This window comes from Lagopus leucura, unplaced genomic scaffold (assembly GCF_019238085.1).
Source record: "Lagopus leucura isolate 7727_CA_CO unplaced genomic scaffold, USGS_WTPT01 Super-Scaffold_100001, whole genome shotgun sequence".
Classification (NCBI taxonomy): Eukaryota; Metazoa; Chordata; class Aves; order Galliformes; family Phasianidae; genus Lagopus; species Lagopus leucura.
The window spans coordinates 43,041,906-43,064,189 of record NW_024962262.1 but is presented as its reverse complement, the minus strand read 5'-3'; the positions used below and the strand labels follow the sequence as shown (position 1 = coordinate 43,064,189).

The 22,284-nt window shown below is 40.5% G+C and overlaps 1 protein-coding gene across 7 annotated transcripts in view; it reads right to left on the bottom strand.

Annotated features, from left to right (window-relative positions):
- Positions 1-22,284, bottom strand: part of TMEM255B (transmembrane protein 255B) — a 67,487-nt gene that overhangs the window by 23,188 nt on the left and 22,015 nt on the right. For 6 of the 7 annotated variants that reach the window (XR_006178235.1, XR_006178236.1, XM_042868075.1 and 3 more), the window contains exons 4-5: positions 15,157-15,246; positions 13,204-13,329 (exon numbers count right to left, since the gene is read on the bottom strand). Coding sequence is in view for 5 of the 7 variants with exons in the window: in XM_042868075.1 (XP_042724009.1) it covers positions 13,204-13,329; positions 15,157-15,246 (216 nt within the window). In the remaining 2 variants the exon portion in view is untranslated. The remainder of the gene's footprint in view (positions 1-13,203; positions 13,330-15,156; positions 15,247-22,284) is intronic. The other variant, XM_042868078.1, reaches the window with a different exon arrangement.

Below are 22,284 nucleotides of genomic sequence, written 5' to 3'. Positions count from 1 at the left end.
ATGGAAAACAAACTAATTACAATAACCACTACAAACCAGTTAGCTTCTTACAGATCTATATTTTCTCTCATGCTTGGTAGAGAATCTTGAATCTCCTGGTAGACCACAGAATGCCCTACCTTTAATTTGTGAGAAGTTGAACTTTGGTACACAATGTTATTAAAACAGTATTCCTCATATGTTGCTCTGGAATTTATGTAATAATGGCATTATTTTCATAACTTCTGTATTTCAGAGAGCACCTGGGGAGAGATATGAGCCCAACAGCAAGAGTCACTGGGCAGGATGGAGCACAGGGAAAGGAGACTTTTTGGAAGGGCCAGTGTGCTGGGGCTGCCTGTCATCACCACTGGGCAATGTAGGCTTCTCTTCCCCTTCTGTTTCAGGACTGATCTTACAGGAGTGCTAGGTTGTGGCTCCAGGCCTTTGATACACTGGCTTGAGCAGGCATGCTCCTGACTTCGTGACTGCAGTACCAGCATACTAAGCACTTAACTAGCAGTGGCACCTCCCTCTCTCTTGCATTCACTACAAATACCAAAATACATAATAAATTGGCTGTGAGCATGTGGCTGACAGCAATCTGGAATGCTGTGATTGTACGAAATATTAAGTTACATGAAGTCTACTGATACTTCCTACCTGTTTCACATTTTGACTATGCAACATACAAGTCTTTTCTAGAGATAATAACAGCACTTATCTCATTGCCACCAAGCTCATCATCAGCTTTTGAATCCAAATGCCAGTCTAGTTTTAGCTTGTCAAGTGTGACTCTAAATCTTTCTCATTTCTGCATTTTCCTCCCATGTGATACTAGTGTTTGCTTCCTACTTTTTCTTCTCTGTTTTGTTCTCGAGAGCACTGCTTTGACTAACAGCATAGAAAGTCCTGGGCTGCCAGGGAGTACACAGTGCATAGTTGGATTTGGAAGGGTGAGCACAAAAAGAGAAAGAACAAGCTATTTCTGGACTCTCACAGCCCAATTTCTGTGCCCTGTGAACGTAACTTGGGAACTGACCTTCTCACAGACATGCAAAGCTCCAGTCTAGGGACTTCCCCTGTCTCATCTGCTGTTCAGAAATAAGCACTCCAGCACTGAGAATAGGAAAAACAGGCAGTATGGCTAAAATATTTCTTAACTCTCACAAACCAGATTTCTTTCACGTTGTGCTTTTCAGGAGCTCTTTTCAGGAATTCTATTTAATTTGAAAGACTTGATCCTACAGAATTCTTTTCTCTTAATGTTCAGGAGCACTAGATGTTCACATTCAGTTCCTTCAAACCAGCAAGAACACAGAATACCTACATACTCTCAAGGATGAAAACACACATATGTGGATCTATCTCATTTTGCACTTCCTTGGTGTCCTTTTTGTTCCACTTTGTTTCGTAGTGGTTGCCTCTATCCACTTTATTTGAGAAATATTTCAGGACTAGTACTACATCTACAGCCAAGGAAAAGGCCTCCAGATGCAGGAGCTGACCCGTTGGTACATGATGTGCACAGACAGGCCTGTTCCATATGAATAAAATTCTGTTAGGAAAGGTTAAGTCCTCTCCAAATAGTTTTTGGTTTTTTTTTTTTCCAATGACTTTTGGCTATACTTTGCCTGGCATGAATGTGAGAGGATAAGTCCATCAGTCTTCACAAGCACATGGACAACAATTTAAAGAAGCAAGAGTTGCTACTCCCGCACATCTCCATGGAGGCTCAGCAGGCTGGAACCTTCAGCTGCTGCAGGCATAGGTGGTGGCAGGCAGCACAGAGGTGTGAGCAGGGCTGCTGAGAGATGCTGCTCACCTGAGGGCTGTTGTGCTGCTAATGGTATGTCATCAGAGGTGGTGGCTTTGGCTGTAATGGAGAGCCAACGCCACACAAGACGCCAAGGAAAAAGACTACTCCTGCCTTAGTGCATCACACCTGTGTTAAATCCAAGCCTGACACTAGAATAAGACTTGTTTTCCTTTAGTTATGTTTCATTCTCTAATGTCTCTCAGGATGAGGTGTGGACCTTCCAATGGTACTTACAGTAGCTATCTTACGTAGTGAAAAATTTGTGTAAAAGCTACTGGTAAAACTAAGTTTCTAATGATGCAATTACTGATATTATTAAAGGCTACAATTCTAGTTATTGCTTGATACAGTTAGATACTTAATTGCTTATTATAGCTGATTACTTACATTGATTACATTACCTCAATTATAAGGTTTGTAGCATGAACTGATTGCTGTCTTGATTAAAATGATGTTGCATCACTTGAGTTATTAACTTTTTCACAAGAATATAAAAACTGTTTGTCTTGTTTGTGGTAATGTAGTTCAAATGTATGAAACAACTCTTCTCCTCTTTGCCTTAAGACTTGTAAAATACATACGAAACATATAAATCTTTGAGAATACTACTATAAGTAATCTTGCAAAACGCTGAGCTGAACATCTGAAATACTAAATGACTTGCTGACTGAAATGCAGGTTTTTCACATTTATCATGCTCTTGTGGAATTTTTTATATCTTAAAGAGAAGGAGGAGCCTGTGTGAAATGCACTAGTTGAGCAGCGTATATATTGAATATATATATTCAAATAAGATGCTTGAGGTTTCAATTTTAATTTTCAGGGCATGACACACCACTGATAGGGACCTCTAAATAACCCCACTATAATCCGAGTAATGCACTAATTCTATCTGAATTTTTTATATTTTATGGGTATTGAGCAGAAAATACACAAAGTAGCTGTTTATGCCCAGCAATTCATCATCAAACTAGCTTTCATGTCTCTAGAGGAAGTCACCCCACTTGGCACTCATCACAGCACATGGAGGGGCTAGGTTGAAAAGGTCTATTCAAATGGAGGAGATTGCAAGATGAGGCCCCAAAAAAGGCTGAGTGATCATGAGCTGAAACCTCCAGAAGGAATAGAAAGACGGAAGTTCCAAAATCAAGATGATCTAAACAATTAGTGAAATGTTACATGCATATCCTGATTTTCCCCACCTTCATATGCTTGAACTCATTTCAGAAGGGAAGAGGCTCCTGGAAGCATTCAAGTCCAGCCTGGATAGGGCTTTGAGCAACCTGGTCTAGAGGGAGATGTCCCTGCCTATAGCACAGGGGCTGGAACTAGATGATCTTGAATGTCTATGAGACACAGAGAGCACAGATGCAGATGCAGAAGACTATGATCTAAGGAAACTACAACAGCAGTGCCATTTCACATACAGACTAAATCCTGCTCACATCCCCTCCATGGTTACAGGACAATTATTTGTGCAGAATGTGCAGTCTCCCTCCATATCTCTAAAGCAGTCAGTGTAGTTTGCATCTAATTACACTGAAAAAAAACCCTAAAAGAAAATGATTTATTTTTGAGGCCAAAGGATTTAGAAGTGCCAGATTTGCTATTATCCCAGTGCACTAAAAATTCTACCATGGTGCATACTGACACTGTGCTCACTGTGAGACAGGATAGTGTAATTTAACAGAAATGACACTTGCTTCCATATACTCAACTGTGTGTTATTCTCTTAATATTTTCTCCAAATGGAAACTTCAGATTTTAAGTAAAAGAGCAGACTTTCTCCCTCATTATTACAATTGTAGTAAGAGGTCCTTTACTGTACTTTCAAGTAATTCTTACCTCAAAGCTCAAACAATTCTGCATTTAACTGCAGCTCAAATGACTAAACTAATGAAATTAAAGAGGGACCTCAATGTGGGCTGTTAGATCTCAACAAGGCAAGCCAGTGGAGCAAGGCCTGTGTCTCTGGGGTTTCAACTAATCCTTCTTTGCCTCAACTGTGAAGGCTTTGATCCTCTACTGTTGTGAAGAAGAGCCAGGAGGCCTAGGACAGCTTTCTCCCTGGCCCTGTCCCAGAGGTTGCAAAAATGGAGTGCCCATGATAAATCTAGAGAGATGCTACTAGGAAAAAAAACAAGAATCTCATTTTCTTTGCCATTGACAAGAGATTCACTCTTCGGCATCCAAACATAACATGTGTGCTGCATAATGGTTCAAATATTTGTGTTTGGATGACACATTGCCAACCCTTTTCCCTCGGGATAACAAGTTAGAGCAGGGAAGAATATTAGACTTAGCTAAATCTGGAAAAAACTTTAGGTAAAAAAACAAAAGAAAAAGAAACTATACAATCAGAAGGCTTTGCCCCTTCTAATGAGAGGCTCTGCAAACTGGAAGAAGCTCTCCATGAAAGGGGCTCCAATTACTTTTCTTACTGAAAAATATCTGGCAATCAAATTAAAGTAGCCTAACAGGTCTTCTGTAATATTAGTATATTCAGGCTGTACATATGGAACTTAACTGGCCAAAAAATAGAGTAAAAGAAGCATCAGACTACATATTATTTAGAAAAATACGCTGAAGCCTTCCTGCACCCCTTATACAGCATAAATTCTGTTTCTTCTAGACTAGAAAATATTAGCTAGATGACAGTTTTGCTGACAAGCCCTTAGACACATCAAAAGATTCATCATGGGGTTGTCATGTGTGTTACTTGATAGCTGACGAATGGTGTTTTTAGTAGAGAGAATCTTTCGGTTATGGTCATGTTAAAGATTGTATTTCCTTCACAGATTTCAATTCCAGAAAATCTGCATTAAGAATTCTGACCAACTGTTTTCTACATTTTCAATATGCGAATCTGAAACAACTTCCAGTAGGGAACACATTCTGGCAATAAGATTTAACCTGACCATAAAAGCAGTTCACAGAGCCCTTCTTTTGATAGCCTGCTCTAGAATGACCCTCTGAATAACAAAGCTAAATAATTTCACCTCAAGACTTCTGTGTTAAGTTCATAACTTCTGGATATATTTCATGAGGTTACGTTAAAAGTAATGTGAGATTTGAAGATGTCAGTGATGGAGAACCATCCATAACCTTGACAAAGATGATCCTACAGTTTACTGTCATCAAATCTGAGTCCACTTCATGGTTTCAATTTGTTTAGCATTGACTTCAACTCACTGTACCTGTGCTTTTCTGCAAGACTAAAGAGCCCTCTACTATTAGGTAACCTTTGATTATGCCAAGACCAACTCCTTCCAGGCTAATAATGTTTGCTGCGGAGCGGAGAGAAACACAAGAGCTAGACTCACTAATCTAGCAGTAGTCATATAGGCTATACATATACTGCCAAATAAAATCCCAGGACTCATTTTCAGTCTTGAATCCAAATCGTTCCATCCACACTACTAAAAACCATACAGCCCACTGTTACCTTTAGGTGGAGATTTATATTCAGGAGAGCTTGCAGTGGTGGTCAGAGAGAAAGCACCTGCTAATCACCAGAGATAGATATGACGCTTGAGTTTATTCCATAGCAACAGAGCAGACATGGACACTAATACCTTATAAAATACCCACAATTATAGGTGAATTTCCCCTTGCAAGTGGGCACTAGTGTTCACTAATTCACAGGCTGTGTTAGCTCTGTTAGGTACATCTCCCTACTAGAGGACTTTCCATTTACTAAATTTATGCTTAATTCCTCCTTATACCTGCTGCTTTTCACTTTTCTAGTGGTTGTAGCCTAGAGCTAAGATGTTTTTTCTCTATTCTTTCCATGTCAACTGAAAGTATTCATGAGATAAAAAGGCATCCCCAAAACCCTTCTTCGACCCAGGAAAGAGCTTCTGAGCACTGATGTAACTGTGGCTGCTGTGGGGGAGATCTTTACCTGAAAAAAAGGTGATTTTGCTTGTCGAAAGCATGTCAGAGCAGACAGCAATGCAGAGTTTCAGTGGCCTAAAATGGCTGAAAGCATCTGACATCTGACATACTGACATCTGTAGATACCTCTTCAAATTAGGCTAGAGGTCTGTCCAGCACAAGGAGCTCTACTATCTGGATTGTGGTGTGCAAAGAAGAGTATTCATCCTTTGGCTTAAAGTATATTCAATCACATTTGGATGCATGAACATAAATAACCATTATACAAGTGTGGTCACAGAGTCTTGCAATACAAAAGAAAAATCTTGGAAGAATGACTTAGTCTGGATGCAAGGGTCTCCAATCTTTAGATTAAATCCATTAAAAAAATTAATTCCCTCCTGTAATTAATCGGCACTGTAGGAACACAGTCTGTGCTTCCCATCTCAGTGTCAGATGTAAGGTCTAATACTAGTAAATACTGTGTGATAGTTGGCTACTGACTTCAAAATGCACAGAATATAAACTTATGCACTTTTTATTGAAGAATTTTATCAACAAAACCCGTTTCACCTTGGTGGACCAATAACCTAATCATTATTACTGGACTAGTGTTTGTTTTCAGTTAGAAATGCTTAAAGATCACTGAACTAAAGAAAAAACAACAAAAAACACCTTCATATTATATGCTACACAATGTTATTATATTAATGAGTCACACAGGATGGAAATCGAATTAAAAGTGATTAGCTGTAATTTGGCTTCATGTAGCAGAGAATATAAAATGCATTTTGTATTCTCCAGAGAAGCTAACTGACTTAAGAAATTAGCTATTCTTCAAGTTGAAAATTCTACCACCAGTTTTCAAGGTAACAACTTTTTTTAGACATGAAATACAGATGTTTATTTTTTCTTAAATGAAAGGCCAACAGACTTCTTCAGAACAATAGACAACTTTTAAAAGATTGGCAGAGCATGGGTTGAAATGTGAAAGGCTCTGGGGCACAAAGGTAAATTGTTTTACAAACCAACCATGGATTTATGAAGCCACACTGCAGTGAAATACAGAACTTCTTGGTAAAGCTGCTGGGCACTCATGTTGCAATTCTTGACCAAGTTTCTGCAATCTGCACAAAATACTTTAAAGATGGGAAAAGGACAGACTTTCTTGGCCATTGCCTGTACAACCACCAGATGGTGCCATCAATTTTTGAAAGCACATACACAGCATCTGTCTGCTCTATCCAAAGACTTAGGAAGCAGCAAGAAATGAGCAATTTGCTGTGTGGGCACCCCTGCCTGTGCTCCTGGATTTGAAGCAGAAATCACCAGCTCCATTGTAATGCAGTGGCTTGGCAATATATAGCCTACCTTGCTGCACCTGAAGGGAGCAGCCAGGCTATCTAGTCTCACTGTCACGCACTGTCCTTCATGGCCATGGTGACTCAGTCCAAAGGTGTAAAATCCCACACAACACTATTTTAGACATGCTTTCTGTGAGGGGAAAAAGAAAAAAAAAAAGCAACACTCGTCTCCCTTATCTAGTTATGCGGTGGCTGTAGTGTAGAAGCCAGAGAGAGCATGTTGGCCAGTAGCAATATGTATGTGTCCAAACCCCACAGCTGGAGCTCAGCAGTTCCAGGCAGCTCACACTGAGCCACAACGTGAGACAGCCAACAAATTCCAACCAGAGGGATCAAAACTGCCTGAGCCCAAAAGGGCAGCCAATACACCAAGGAAAAAGGAAAAAGCGCTGTATTTGGTATTTGTAGTGTTTCAGCCAGAAGAGTTACAATGCAAAGCAAGCCTGATCTACATCCTTTGAACAAGCTGAAGGAAGTAAAATCCACACCCAGCTGAACACTCCTTTTTGCAGGGGCTGCAGTTGTATAAAGTAGATTTTTCTCCACTGGATGGGGGCTGCCATATTGCTATTACTTAGTACAGCAGCTAATTTACATTAGCCTCACTCAGATGAAAGACTCCATTTTCCCATCCTTAGGTCTCTAAGCTTCCTAGAAAGTAAGTTAACAGAATGTCACTCTTACTAAATAGTATTTTGCATTAACACCCATAAGGAGAAGACATATCTCAAGTTTTATTTCTAAACCCTTAAATCTGTATGTAGTTACTCAGCTGATATGCTTCAGCAATCAACTGATCTCAGCTGCACTTAAATCACTTTACTAAAGATCTTATGTTAGGGTTATGTATTTTAGCCTCCCCTGGTTCACGTGCAGATTCAGGGCTGAGTACTATCATGATATGCTTCAATTTAACTAACCCCTGTTAAGGGGAAGAAGCCAGATGAAAGGTAATAAGTGTGATAGTGTAGTGAAAAGCACGACGCTTTGAAGAAGGAGAGGAGAATCCAAGGGGAATTTTAGCAGTACCTGGTTTGATGTGCATTGTAGATTTCATGGCAGAAGAGCAACTGTGCCTTTCTACACCACTCTCCTTTATACACCTATTCCTCAAATAACTGCATGAGTTTTGATAACTTCAGTGGAAAAGAATGATACCTATGATAAATGTAAAACTGGTACATAGACCAAGTCAGAAAAAGTGCAAGAAGGGAGCCCAAAACTGGAGTCTGCCTCTCTTTTTCTGTTCCAATTCCAGCACATTTGAAGTGTTGAGAACAGCTTGTAAGAATCTGCTGTTGTAAATCAAAGACTCACACTAGCTTGGCTTCTGGTCAAGATGGGAATTTGAACTTTTGCTTGAAATGAGTGACATCATGCCTGAGGCACCTTGGAGTACCTCTTCTGTATAAATGCAGTCACATCAAAATACTTCAGCCAGACAAGATTACTTATAATGTGTAAATACAATATATTATTTCCAAGCCACTTTCATCACACATAGCACACTTTCATTACACAGGCTCTACAATGGTTAACAGAATTCTATATACTGCATTATGAAAAGCCTATGCATGTTATCTTAATCCTCTATCACTTCGCTGCTGTGATCCAAGGAAACCTGAACCAAGAACAAAAAAGGCCCCGGATCTGAAAACAAAAACAAACAAGCAAAAACAAACACTACTAACAACAACAGCAAAAAAAAAAAAAAAGAAAAAAACCCTCAAACTTTTGTGTTTTCCAGCAAAGTTCACCAAATCCCACTGATCTTCTCTCTGGGCTAGTTTTCCCAACTTTTCACTTTCCAAAGCTTTCTCGGTTTCTTGTTTGTGGAGATTTAAGAAAATGCTTGAATCAATTCTAGTCTCTCTCTATAAAAAAAGAGTCCTGGAATCACAAAACAACATACCAATATGTTTTTCTTTACTATCACTTGATTACCCTACAAGCCCACTTCAGGCTTCACTTCTAACATGGTGCCTTATCAAAGTGATTCCTCAAATTTCTGCCAATTAAGTAAGTTGTACTACATTATTGACTACCTGTAATAACTGACCTGATGTGCATCTGATTACAGAGCCAATTTGTCATAAGAAATTTACCATCTTTTGAGGAGTCACTGTCCATTACGCTTCCTAAACGTTTTTTCATAGATGTGTCCCAACCCACTCAGATAAGAAATATGGAGGCTGATGTTAGAAGGCCTGTATGGGAACTGCTAAGTTATGGGCTGAACCAATGATTGAGCACCAGGTGAGAAGGAGTGGCTAACGCAGGGAACTCAGGTAAGCTACTGGAAGGAGGGACCTTGGGTCCACCTCTCCTTACTCTTAATTAAAGGTCAGCAGCTGAGGGAGCAGCATCTCTATTCACAGACTGTGCCCTTCACCGGCCTTTGGAAAGGGTGAGCCACTTTTTTTCTGTACTGCTTTTTAATAAAATCTTGACAAATATCTTTAGAAGTACGCTCATATCCTAGTAGGAGGCTCTATCATCACCTTCCGTTGCTGCACAATGCCCCTGAAATAATGACTATTTCTGAGGAATACCTTGGAAGTACTTCTAAGACGCCTTAGCAATACAGTCATTGTTCAAGGTTTTTATTAGACCTTACAGTTCTCTTTGGCAGAAGAATCTAGCTCCAATAACAAGGGGACAGGACAGTGCATATGTGCAGCAATTTCAAGCTGTCAGTTTATGCTGTCTCTTCATTGCACCACATAAAAATCAGACTTTCGGGAAGAAAAAAAATTCACGCTATTGAAAATCACTTCCTATTAAAGCAGTTCATGCCTAAATATAAACCACATTAAACCAGAACTTCAGCTAAGAGAATGTAGCAAATATTAACTATAGGTACATAAGGATCATTACCAAAGATTGAAGCTTTATAGACAGAGAAAATTTGTCCCGGTTCAGACTTAAAGCCAAAAATGGTAACGAAATGCAAGCTGGAGCATCTAAGCATCTTTTCTTCTTTCTGTTGATAACAGAAATTTAGAAGATAAATCTAATGCACCTTTAAACACAGCTGAACCTAAAGCTAAAATCTTTGACGACATTCTATCAGTTAATATCCCACATAAGAGCTGGAATAAACCCAAGCAACAGTTCAGGCTGGCTACGTAGCAGTTTGGCAAAACAGCCCCTGAGGTGTTTGCAGACAAATTGGATATATGTTGGCAAGGGAGACCTCACAGCATTTATGGCCAACTGTGTGTTAGACTGCATAACCACATGCACCAGTACAGGTGAGCTGCTGGAGAAGAGCTCTGCAGAGAGGGACCTGGGTGACCTGGTGGACAACAGGTTGGCCATAAGCCAGCAGTGTGCCCTAGTTGCCAAGAAGGCCAATGGCATCCTGGCGTGCTTCAAAAAAAAGCATGGCCAGAAGGTAAAGGGAGGTGATCCTCCCCCTCTACTCTGCCCTGGTGAGGCCTCACCTGGAGTACTGCATCCAGTTCTGGGCTCCCAGGTACAAAAAAGACAGGGATCTCCCAGAAGGAGTCCAGTGGAAGGCCACAAAGATGATACAGGGCCTGGAGCATCTCTCTTATGAGGAAAGGCTGACCAACCTGGGTCTGTTCAGCCATGAGAAGACTCAGAGGGAATCTGATCAGTGTCTATAAATATCTAAGGTGTGGGAAAGGGAAGAGGGCAGACTCTTTGTGAAGATGTGACTCTGTGTGAAGATAGGACAAGGGGAAATGGCCACAAACTGAAGCCTAGGAAGTTCCACACAAATGTGTGTAAGAACTTCTTGACAATAAAGGGTGACGGGAGCAGATAGGTTGTGAAGTCTCCTCCTCTGGTGATGTTCAAGACCCACCTGGATGCCTACCTCTGCAGTCTGCTGTACGCAGCCTTCTTTGGCAGGGGGGGTTGAACTAGATGATCTCTAGAGGTCCCTTCCAGCCCTACAATTCTGTGATTCTGAGAGGAGAACTATAATCCTATATATAGATACTATATACTATACTGAACTACCTGAAAAACTGATATTCAGAAGATAAAATCAAAGTGTCTAGAGAAAAGATAATGACAACAGTTCCAAGTCGCAGTGTCACAGGTATATATGTTTTTCTTGGTGGTGGTATCTTGAGGTCTTCATCTCTGCTGCTGTTTTTAGTGAATCTCCCTGAATACACCTATCACGATGTGGTCTACAAATTCCACTGAGCAAGATCAAAAAGCAGCTTTTAATAGTCAAGCAGAGAGGACTTATCCTTCCTAAGTCCCTCGTTTCTTCTAGAGCTTTCAGGCACACAAGAGTTTCTTTTTATCTCATGCTTCAGGAAAAATAAAGCTTAGACATGTGTCAGTATTGATATTCCCTGATTTCCAACTGAGTGTGTTTAAAAAAAAAAAAAAGCATTTGTCTCTACAACTTGCTTGCCCATGGCTTTGCTACCCTTCTCTTCATCTACCTGACTTCCTCAGGAAGCTCTTGGAGGCAATTTCCTCACTTCTTAATTTCTTGCTGTTGGCTATTTTAGTATCTGCCTGAGGGGATAACAGCAAAGTTAAGGATCGTGTAGCAGCTGTCAAGGCTTGCAGTCACTGTAGAAGGCAGTGGATACAGCAAAGAAGGTTCATGTGAGGTGGGAGATGGGGTCTCCTGGTTACAAGAAGTTGCTGAGTCATCCATATTAGCTGTTGCACAATAACAAAATGTCTCAAGCAAGCACTATCAAAGATAATGGAGTCCTGTAATTACCATATTTTTCTAAAATAACATCACTGTACATTAGTTCTAATTTTGATTTTCTCCATTTGCCCCTTTTTTTTTTTTTTTTTTTTTTTAAGGGTAAAAATGCAGCTGAAGGGTGAAATTATATAATGAATTGCATCTGCATTACTCTTTTTAAATAAGCTACTGCTTTAAAAATTGAGCTACTTTTCCTTCCATTTTTAAATTTTGTAAGTGCTGTGCTCCAGATCTTTCTATTAAGCAAAGTGTTTTCATCTGAGTCTTAAATAATTTAAACATCTCTTTCCTGAAATATATTCCTTTCCAGGAAGATTTTTTATCAATTTTATGCCCTCTTGAAAAGAAAATAAATGAAACGGAAAAAAACATTTTCTTATTCCATGCACACTGTTACAAGAGAAGCAAAAAAGACACGCAACAGTAATAGTCTCCATTTGACAGCAGGCACACACTGAGAAAGAGCTGTAATATCATTATTTGTTGTCTTAGCATCCCTCGTAACTCACATGAAGTTAAAAATAAAGTGATAAACAGCAGACAGTTCTTATTCCAAATTGATGTGAAGGAGGATGTTGTACTCGATGTCTGAAGCCAGCCTGGCTTCAGCTAGCACTTCTTCCCCCAGGAAAAAGGAACTTGGAGTACTGGTATCAGCACCCCAATACTGGAGACAGAAAAGTGAACACTGCGTATGTTCTCCTTGTGAATACTTCTTGGTTTTAATGTAGGCCCAGGCACCTGCTCTGACATGTCCACAGTTTGTCCTTTCCTTTCCTTGAACGGGGGACATTTTATTTTCTTTTTCCATCAACTACACCAAAGGCAATGGACAAAGAAGATAGCACAAGACAGTTCTGAAAACTGCTGGTACCAGCCTGTGGCAGAACCTAGTGAGTTGCAAGTGCTCTTCCTGAAGAAAAGGAGCTGCAAAGCCTCTGCTTTGCAATGTAGCAGAAGGCAATGTAGCAGCAATGACTCCATAGCCTGCATGACATACCTTCTCTTAAAAAAGCCCCGTCTTTCTACAGATCAGACTGTGAGAGTATCTACACCAACATCCTAACAGATTTCTCCTGGTCTATTAGTCAGAAAAATGAAGTGATATGTATAGTTGTTTCATGGGATCCTATTAAGCTTATTAGACAGAGGAGCAGAACAAGATGAAATGAGAAGGATATTGACACACAAATTAGTTTTCCAGCTAAATGGTACTACTAGTTATTTCTTCATTCTATAAAACGTGAAGGAGATCAGCAGAGACAGATCAAGTGTAAACGTTTGGAAATAAATGTAAACAGATGGAAATAGATTTCTATGAAGCATGTCATGCTGTGACTCCATCAGCTCCTTGTCATTGGATTGTACATATCCAACACACTGAGGAATTCCTGGGTGGTGAGCAGCCCATTCTAGTCTCCAGCCCCTCACAGATGACATAACTGCCCACTCACTGACTTAACCAGATGCAGAACTACTTCTAGGACTGCAAAATGCCTTCTTGTCACGCCAGTGGGATGATCTTGTGCCTTCATGCTCCGCTGTGATGACTCTCTAGTCCATACTCTCCCTGGAAAGCACTGCAGTGAACTGAATCACTTTTAGTTCACAATGACAAATCAAGAGCATGACATAAAAGAAAGAGATGCCATGCAGCTATTGATGCACCAATGAAGAGGAGACAAATACAACCACTAGATAGAGGCTCTGTTTCTTCAGATACAAGGACATGATAATATTCAAATATGATACAAATGCTTCATTTAGTTAGGAACCAGTGCTATTTCTAGAATAGTTAAGTAAGATTTTTGAAAGAAACTTAAGGCCAGAAGGGTGAAAACTGACTAAAAGAGTGCCTAAAAAAATGAAAAGAGTTGATGTTCATCTCTGTTTGAGATTCACTGGCCTCCGACACAAGAACTCACCACCAAGAAGGTGAAAGCACATGTAACCTCAGCAATGTGTGGTTGTGGCTACATAATGGCATCACTGTGATAAGAGCTGATTGGCCGCAGTGTCAGCAAACTGTCAGCATATGGCAAGGAGAACACAGGGCTCGCCATACCACCCTGACTCTCAGGCTGGTGGCAGGCAGAACTATTAACATGGCTTTCCCTTTGCTCTCAGTGTAGATCATGTGCTATCCTATATACAAGACTGACTACCAGTTAAGTTATGTTTGAGTTAAGAATGGTATGTACTTCTGAAAACCCTACTTAGTGGGCAGGGAAGATTAAGAAGCTACCACACAAAATCTGGAAGAAATACAAGTAAACCCAAACAAGTCACTAAAAATGGCAAAGTGATGCTGAATAGGAGCTTATCTTATCCTGTTAAGAGTCTGAGGTAACCTATGGCATTATGAGCCAACAGTGATCGAAGGAGAACAACCTATCCCCTCAGGAACCATGAGATTCAAGGGTTTTTTTTGTTTTTTTTTTCTTCAAAAAACACCAAGTTCTTGAAGTTTCCCTTACTGTACAAACACAATCCAAACATCTTCTAATGACCACATCACAGCAGGACAAAAATGTCTGATTCCTGGGAAATTAGGAGTTAGAGCCAATATTTGAATAAATGGAAATGGTTTTCTGGGGCATAACAACTGGACTTTTGTCAGCAGAAACTCTGAATAGGAATCTGCTTCCTTCTTCTTCTAAGTATCTCCCATGAAAAGTGGGTTTACACTTCTGTCCTAATCAGAGACAAAGTTATACCAGGAGTCATCCAGTAGAATGGCCATCCAAGCAAAAACAGGTCATGTCAGAATCTTACGGTGTTTGTTTAGCATGAAACATGATTACAAAGAAGAGGGACTGGGTTTGGAAGACATACTGGAAATACTAGTCATTCTGAGGTAAAGGACCCAACCTTTGATGGCAGGCAGATGATGAAGTTTGGATCATTTGCAACTCAGTAGGTACATCTCCAACAAAAGCCTGCCACATCCTCTGCTGCCTGTACTCCAACAGAATATTCCTTTCGTGCTGCCACAATTTACTTTCATACTAAGACTTCCAAGGAGACTTATGGTTCTCACTACCATTTGGTGCTTTCCAAATTCTGACCATGCTCACAAATCCTATGTGCAAAAGGAACCAGAAGCTGGTGGTGGTTGAAGCATCTTCCATTTGCAAACAGGCATGCATTTTATCGCATCTATCATTACATCATTTTACAGCACCTCAGTGTTTGGACCTCTCAGTGATGAATAAATAGTTGGTACCATCTCTAGACACTGGCATGATGGGCTTTTCTGTTGATTTTTTGCCAAAAGATATTTCTCCAACAAAGAGAATTATCAAGAAATAACATGCTGCTAGATACAAGCCAAAACAAAATGTTTTCCTGCTAGAAAGAACATAAGTCATCAAAAATGAAAGATGACAGAAAATCACTATACTTACTATATGCCGTGCTGCAAACACTCCATCAACTATTGCACAACAGAATGCTGCTACCACGCCAAAGCTGATAAACACGATGGAGGCTACTAACTGAGAAGAGAAAAACAGAATGAGAAATGTTTTCAATATAATTAAATAGAACATTTTACTATTTTTTCTAGTATTTTAGATGACTTTTTTGCCTGCTGTAAATTCATATTTATGTGGTTGACTGCCAATCATAGAGTAAAAAGAAAAAAAGCAGAAACTCTTAATGCTGAGTTGACAAACAAGTTTAGAATTAAGAAAACTAGCTCAGTTGTTAAGAGTTATTAGATTCAGCACAGATTTCTTTTAAATTAACTCATTTAATAAAACAGTAGCAGTATCTGTAAGGAGCACAGCAAAAAGCAGTGTTCCTGTTTACATGAGTCTCTAGAGTGTCAGCAATTCACATGCACTGATAAAGGCATTATAAGAAGTTCATACCTAGTATGTGAACATAGTGTACAATGCCACAACAAAACCACAGCTGGCTTTGTTATGCAACTCAGACTCCTAGAACTAGCACCTCCAGAAGGGCTGTGCCTCTCAGCCTGTCCCTCATTTTCAGTGTTGGCACAGCATGGCACAGCCCAGCCCAGCAAAGCTTAGCCATGTGCCACAACTACAGCACAAACACTGCACTGTCCTCATTAGCCAGCCAACTTTGTTTGAATTGTTATTAATCCTTTACCAACAGGACTCTAGATGACTTAACACTTGACCACTCCCTTACCAACAGCCAATAGATGTGTGACCTGTTAGTGCCTCAACAGGTGTTTTCCCATTAAAAGCTTCAGGCTCTCAAGTCCACAATTCATTGCAGGTCAACGCAAAGGGCTTGAAAGTACTTCAGAAGCTATGGATGTCCTTAGCATGGCTCTAGCCTGAGTGTTAGGAGCATGTACAAAACTCTTATCTGAATTACCTAAGTACTGTTTTTGCATGCCTAGACCCTGTAACATACCACAGGACCTCGCAAAAAAAACAACAACAACAAAAAAAGACTCTTTTGCATATGTTATGCCAAAAAACAGTATAAATTCAACAGTGTCAATAGGGGACATGCCACTGGTGACTTTCTCAGGAAGATGCATATTGGGCAAAAAAGAAATTACAACCATAGAAGTCCATAATATTAAGTATACAGGTCAAAGCAATATTAACATTTGGATGTAGGAGTTTTCAGTAAGTCAGCAAAAAAGTACAGCTTACTTAAAAGCAGAAGGCTAAAAAAAATCACAGCTTCTGAATGCTTTCTGATAAACCATTTTATTCTTTTGTTCGCTCAAGATCATGGTTTGTAATCACAGGTGGTATGAAGTGATCGCAGGTACTGTGATCTGAATCCTTGGCATGGGGAAGAAAAGGGCACACAGAAATGCCTGAGGCTGATTGCGCTGGCTGATGTTGAGAACCTGCTGCACATTGTCTGCAGCCAGCTCCATCCTGCAGTAGCAAGGCTGAAACCCTGAGAAACCACTGCATCACCTCTCAACCTCTGCTATCCCTTGGCTCTTGAGCATGACAGAACATGCCTTATATTCGGCCATCTAAAGGTCTTGCTGCGAAACTCATAAGATCAATGAGGGTGCGGCTCTCTCTGGCTTCTGGCAGAGAGCTGTTACCACTGCAGATTCATAGGTCTGAGGCAGGAACATACTACAGAACCTGACTGAAAAAGCAGCAGTGTTTAAAGTCCAAATTAAGTCATTATTGTCTGATATTCCTATCTTGTTTTTCAGGTCATAGCAGTCAGTCAAACAATTAATGGGCTTAGCCGGGTACTTCCACGCTGCCTGAGTCCATGATAAATGTACTGGAAACTGACCTCCAGGTGGCTTTTCATTTCACACATAAGTAACTTATTTGATGATTTACTATCCCCAAACCAACATTTTCTATTCAATGAGAAAGCCTAAATCACCTAATAAGAGTAAGCTGACCTTTCAGTTTCACCATGCAGCTATAAGAGAACACATAGAAAAGTGCATGGTAAAAAGTATCTACAGTAGTTAGGATTGACTTTGTGTTCCTCCACCATGTGAGCATTTTTCCATGCAAGGAGCTGCATGAAAGTCAGAGGTTGTCAGCCAGGTTCTTATTCATGCCTGCCAGCAACCACTTCAGTGAGTAGTCTCTGGAATTAAGAAGCTCACTTATTGACGGAAGCAATATTTATTACACAGCAGTAGTGGCAGAATGTGCTTCCAACTCAGCTGAGGTACTTCTGACTTCAATCGACTTCCATGTGTTTCAGATAGATAAAAGAAGTACACAGAATCACAGAATGGCCGGGGTTGGAAGGGACCTCAAGGATCATGAATCTCCAACCCCCCTGCCACAGGCAGGGCCACCAACCTCCACATTTAACACTAGACCAGGCTGCCCAGGGCCCAATCTGGCCTTGCATACCTTCAGGGACGGGGCATCCACAGCCTCTCTGGGCAGCCTGTTCCAGCACCTCACCACTCTCTCTGTAAAGAACTTCCCCCTGACATCCAACCTAAATCTTCCCTCAACTTCAAACCATTTCCTCTTGTCCTGCTATTATCTACCCTTCCAAACAGTTGAACAGATTTATATTCTTCCTCAAGCCTTCTGTTGCTTACTGAGAATGCAATAAACACATAAACAAAATATAAATTGAATTTATTTTCAAAAATGCAGCCGAGACAGCCAAATGGAGAGCTGCTGTAAATTCAAATGCTAATTTTCCTGAGTGGTGGGTGATTGCTGGAGCTGTGAGTTTACTAAGCCTATCTATATCAAGAAAGAAAAGCAGCACACTTCAATTATATACAGAGAATTTTGTTGATAGATAGGGCAGCAGTTTAAAAAAAAAACACTGATCCATCTCATCATTACATCTCCATTTTTAACAGCAATATGCCTTATCTGGAAAACTATTCATTATTCATAACTATCTATTTTAGCAGTTATTCAAGGAACAGTTTAGATCTTGCTGCTATATTGCTGTGCAGACTTCTCTACACCTGTTGTTACTGGAACATGTTTGCTCTTGGTCCATGTACACAATTTGATAATATGATTACTTACAAGGGAAACATGAAATCAGTTATTAAACAGTGAAAATTGAGCTATGCAGGTCTAACAATCCAAACCAAAGGCCAGATGTATTTCAGTAAAAGGGAGAACAAAATAACACTTAGAATGAGGGACTTTTGCACGTGCTATTAAACAAAGAGCAGCTACCTTCAGTCGTGTCACAGAAATATGAAAATACTCAAAAATGCCAAACTAGTGAAAGGTTGGACTGCTAAATCCTCACATGCCACCTTCTTTGAGAAGAGGTGTGTGTATTTTATTGCAAAAAATGTACCAGCATTGGAGAACCTCTTGTCCTTCAGTGGACACATAGCACATTCGTTCTCAGTCCTGTGCAAGTAAGTTTGCTGAAGAAACTGTGCCAGGGACAGCCCCTGGACATGGAACTGATGTAGCCACACTAGCTGCAGCCATGCACCCACTTAACTCAGATACTTCAAGTACCCAGGCACTCTGTGTGCTGAATCAGACCTGGCTGGGATGCTGTCACCTATGTGATACCATGAGACATGCAGCAGATACAGAAAATGATGTCAACCCTCAGAATAATCTAGAAGCTAGAACTTCACCAACTGTTTTCAATATTCCTGTGAAACATTTCTATGAGTTTCACTGGGTCCCAGGTCATAGTTCTGTCAGATACCTGGTTTCTTCGTGACTCTGTTAGTCCTTACCTGCCTTCAGACAAAAGGTGTGACTGTTCAAATAACATAAATCACTTCTACCACCAGATGCCTTTTGAGGTGCCTCATCCTCTCAATTTAGACTGAGTAGATCTGAAACTTCAGAAAATATTTGGATTTTTGTTTTCTAAATCACTTTGGTAGCAAATATATTATATCTAACAGACTGCCTTTGCTCATCCTAAATAGTTTTTCCATTGCACAGCCTTCAATCTCTCCAAGCATTCTGCTCTACAGCAAGTCTCTCTGTGACTTTTTTCCAGACAATTACCCTCATCAACATAAACTGAGAAGCACTACTATTACCCAAAGCGTTTTTCTCCAAGAAATGAGACCTTTCAAAAGGCTTTGCCACATGCAGGTTCAAACAAACATATCTGGAAAAGACAGACACATGCCAGTCGTAGGCTGGCAGTACATTCTCAAAAATAAAGTTTACTTCATGGAGCTTTTCACTGGTTTGATTTCCCTATGTCTCCAACCTCAGAACTTAGTAGAGGCTTAAAGAAAATTGCTGTGCTTTTTTTCTGTACACTGAAGATGAAGCTCTAGGAATAAATGCTTACAAAAACTATGTCACAGGTGCAAAACAGACAGCGACTTTTCACATGCGGCACAATCTCAGCCAGGAATTGCATGATGGCAGCTTAATAGGGCTGTAGATTAATATTAAATGCAAAGCTAATATGAGAAAACTCATTGCATTGCACTTGAGATGCTACTATCGATTAAATGCTGCCTGTGTTGTGAGGTGAGAGGCCATAAAAGTACTTCCAATTGTGAATTTATTTGGAAAATTGTTTTATTTGTAGCTCACCTCCTCCCACAGTTGCCACTTTATTCCCCTGCTCTTAGAAAAGAAGCTTTTCTTCTGTGATCAAAATTAAGCTCAGGCAAGGCTCCTACATGGGTTTTCACAATTGGGCCAATTAGGTTTCTCTCTACAGGAGGTGATGTGCTTCACAGATTACAGCCTGCCAACCTATTCTTTCCAAAGGTTGATGCTTCAGTAATAGCACTGCTGTAATTCAGGCTCACCTGGGGGACTGTCACACCACAGGAGAATAGGATTATCATGTTCATTATTCATTAATGCCACTTCCAGTCATAGTACTAGTTACAATGACACAAATTCCTAATGACGACAGACTTTTCTCACAGCCTAAATAACAGCTGAAAAACTATTTCCCAGATTGACTTGAAGATGAAGGAGGTAAGAAAAAAAACACAGTAAATGTCTGTGTCTTAAGAGCACCAGTGCCGTTACAGTTCTGGAAGACAAGAGCTGGAGCTCGGATCTCATCCACAAATGTAATTTACTCCCAAAGGTAAGACACCTAATAATGTAGCAAATGCCTAGAGTAGATACTTGTATTACCAGCAAGGTAAGACAGACATCATTGAAAACCTTCTGACAGACACTGTGCACATGATGCAGTCGAGTCTTGTGACTTTAGATTAAGTGGACAAGCTAGAAGTCTATAGCCTTTCCCCATCATTGCTACTGAATTCATTAAATCCAGTAATATGTTTGTTGATTATCACAGATCTTTGACTGAGATTTCCTTCTCTCACTGCTAATTCTATCTCAGACTACAGAGCTGAGCTTATGCAGTTGCTCATCTGAAATGGTGTCTTGCTCTTCCATCCCTAATTTGAGCACCTACTTTTCAGCCCTCTTTTCTGTTGCCTATCTCAAATCATAGAATCATAGAATCATAGAATGGCCTGGGTTAAAAAGAACCACAATGATCATCTAATTTCAACCACCCTGCCATGGGCAGGGTCACCAACCACCAGACCAGGCTGCCCAGAACCACATCCAGTCTGACCCTGAATGTCTCCAGGGATGGGGCATCCGCAACCTCTTTGAGCAACCTGTTCCAGTGTGTCACCAAGGGGGTGCATTGTTGCATACAAGCTTCTGTGCGTGCCTGTGACACAGCAAGCCACTCTCTAGGTGGAAAGCTGTTCCCCAAAGTGAGTTAAATCAGGCAACTATAAGAGGGGGAAAGCATTAGACCCAGTGCAAATGAGAGAGTGGACTAACTGGCCAAGGCAGATGGAAAGAAAGCAGAAGAACTGACAGAAGCCATTAGGTTGTCTCACCTCTTTTCTGTAATTTGCATTCCTGGGAATTACTGAAATACAAGGCAGGTTTTAGCTGTAATGAATCAATGATAAGGGCTGGATTTATTATGCTGCTTGTGATCAAGAAGATTCTCAGGTTTTCCTGCCTGAGAAGAAATTCACTGTTTTCCAGTATTGTTTCAGGGATAATTAGGAAAAATAGCAACATGAAAAGGCCAGTTGGCGGAACACAAGGAAGGGAAAGGTCCCATGAGAAATTTAAGCAAATTCACATGCACAGAAAGGCAGAATTAATTAGATAAATAAATGTTGATACAGAACACAGAAACCGCATTAGAGATATCAATTATGCCAAGGAGAAAAAAAAGCAACAAGATCAAATCCCACTTTCAAAATAAAGCCAGCACTTCCATTCAGAAAATATCTCTTCTTTTCTTGCTCCATGTCCTGAAGGGCAGAATAGTAAAAGGGAGAATTCTTGACATCTACTCCTTCAATACAGTTAATTTGTGCCCTATGCAGGCACAGTTAATGCATATTGCTTTTTCTTAATCTCCCCCAGTTGTATTGTTGCTCAGCTTATGCAGATAATTCATTAATTACTCAAGTCCCAGTGGCAAAGGACTACAGGAGTGTCCACAGTGTAGCACAGCTGAGTAACACAGAAGGAAGGAAGCATAGACATCTAAGACTGCTTATTGCAGCTCCTCCTATCACACAGAGAGATCCTGAGGACAGGGTAAGTTTATTTACTGGTCAGGTGAACAAACTCCTTGAGTTACTGGGAACTTATGACATTTGCTGTAACAGTTATGGGGATGGGAGAAATTAGCATCTGATCATATTGACAGCACGCTCAGTATTGTGTAATGGATGTGCTGTGTCCCACAGCAGGAGATGGCTTATACAGTCCAGCTCCATGGAGCAATGTACTTCATGACCATGTGTTCTGGCTGCCACACCAGCCCTCATCCCTCTGAGATCTGGGACATTCTGTACTGGGCACAGCAGAACAACCCAACACCACATAGTACCAGCACCTGGGCCCTTAGAGACAAGAGAAAGAGAGATGTGCCATGCTGCATGATGTGGAAATTGAGATGGCAACCAGCAGGGAACATGTTGCTCTCGGTACATGAGGCATGAGGGAAGCGTCCACACAGTGTTCTTTCCAAGTGTGTGCACACATCCTCTCTAGGTCCATGCATATTTATGGACAGTTACCTGAGTCACTAGGCAGTACTGCTGTTTTACGTCTGTCTCT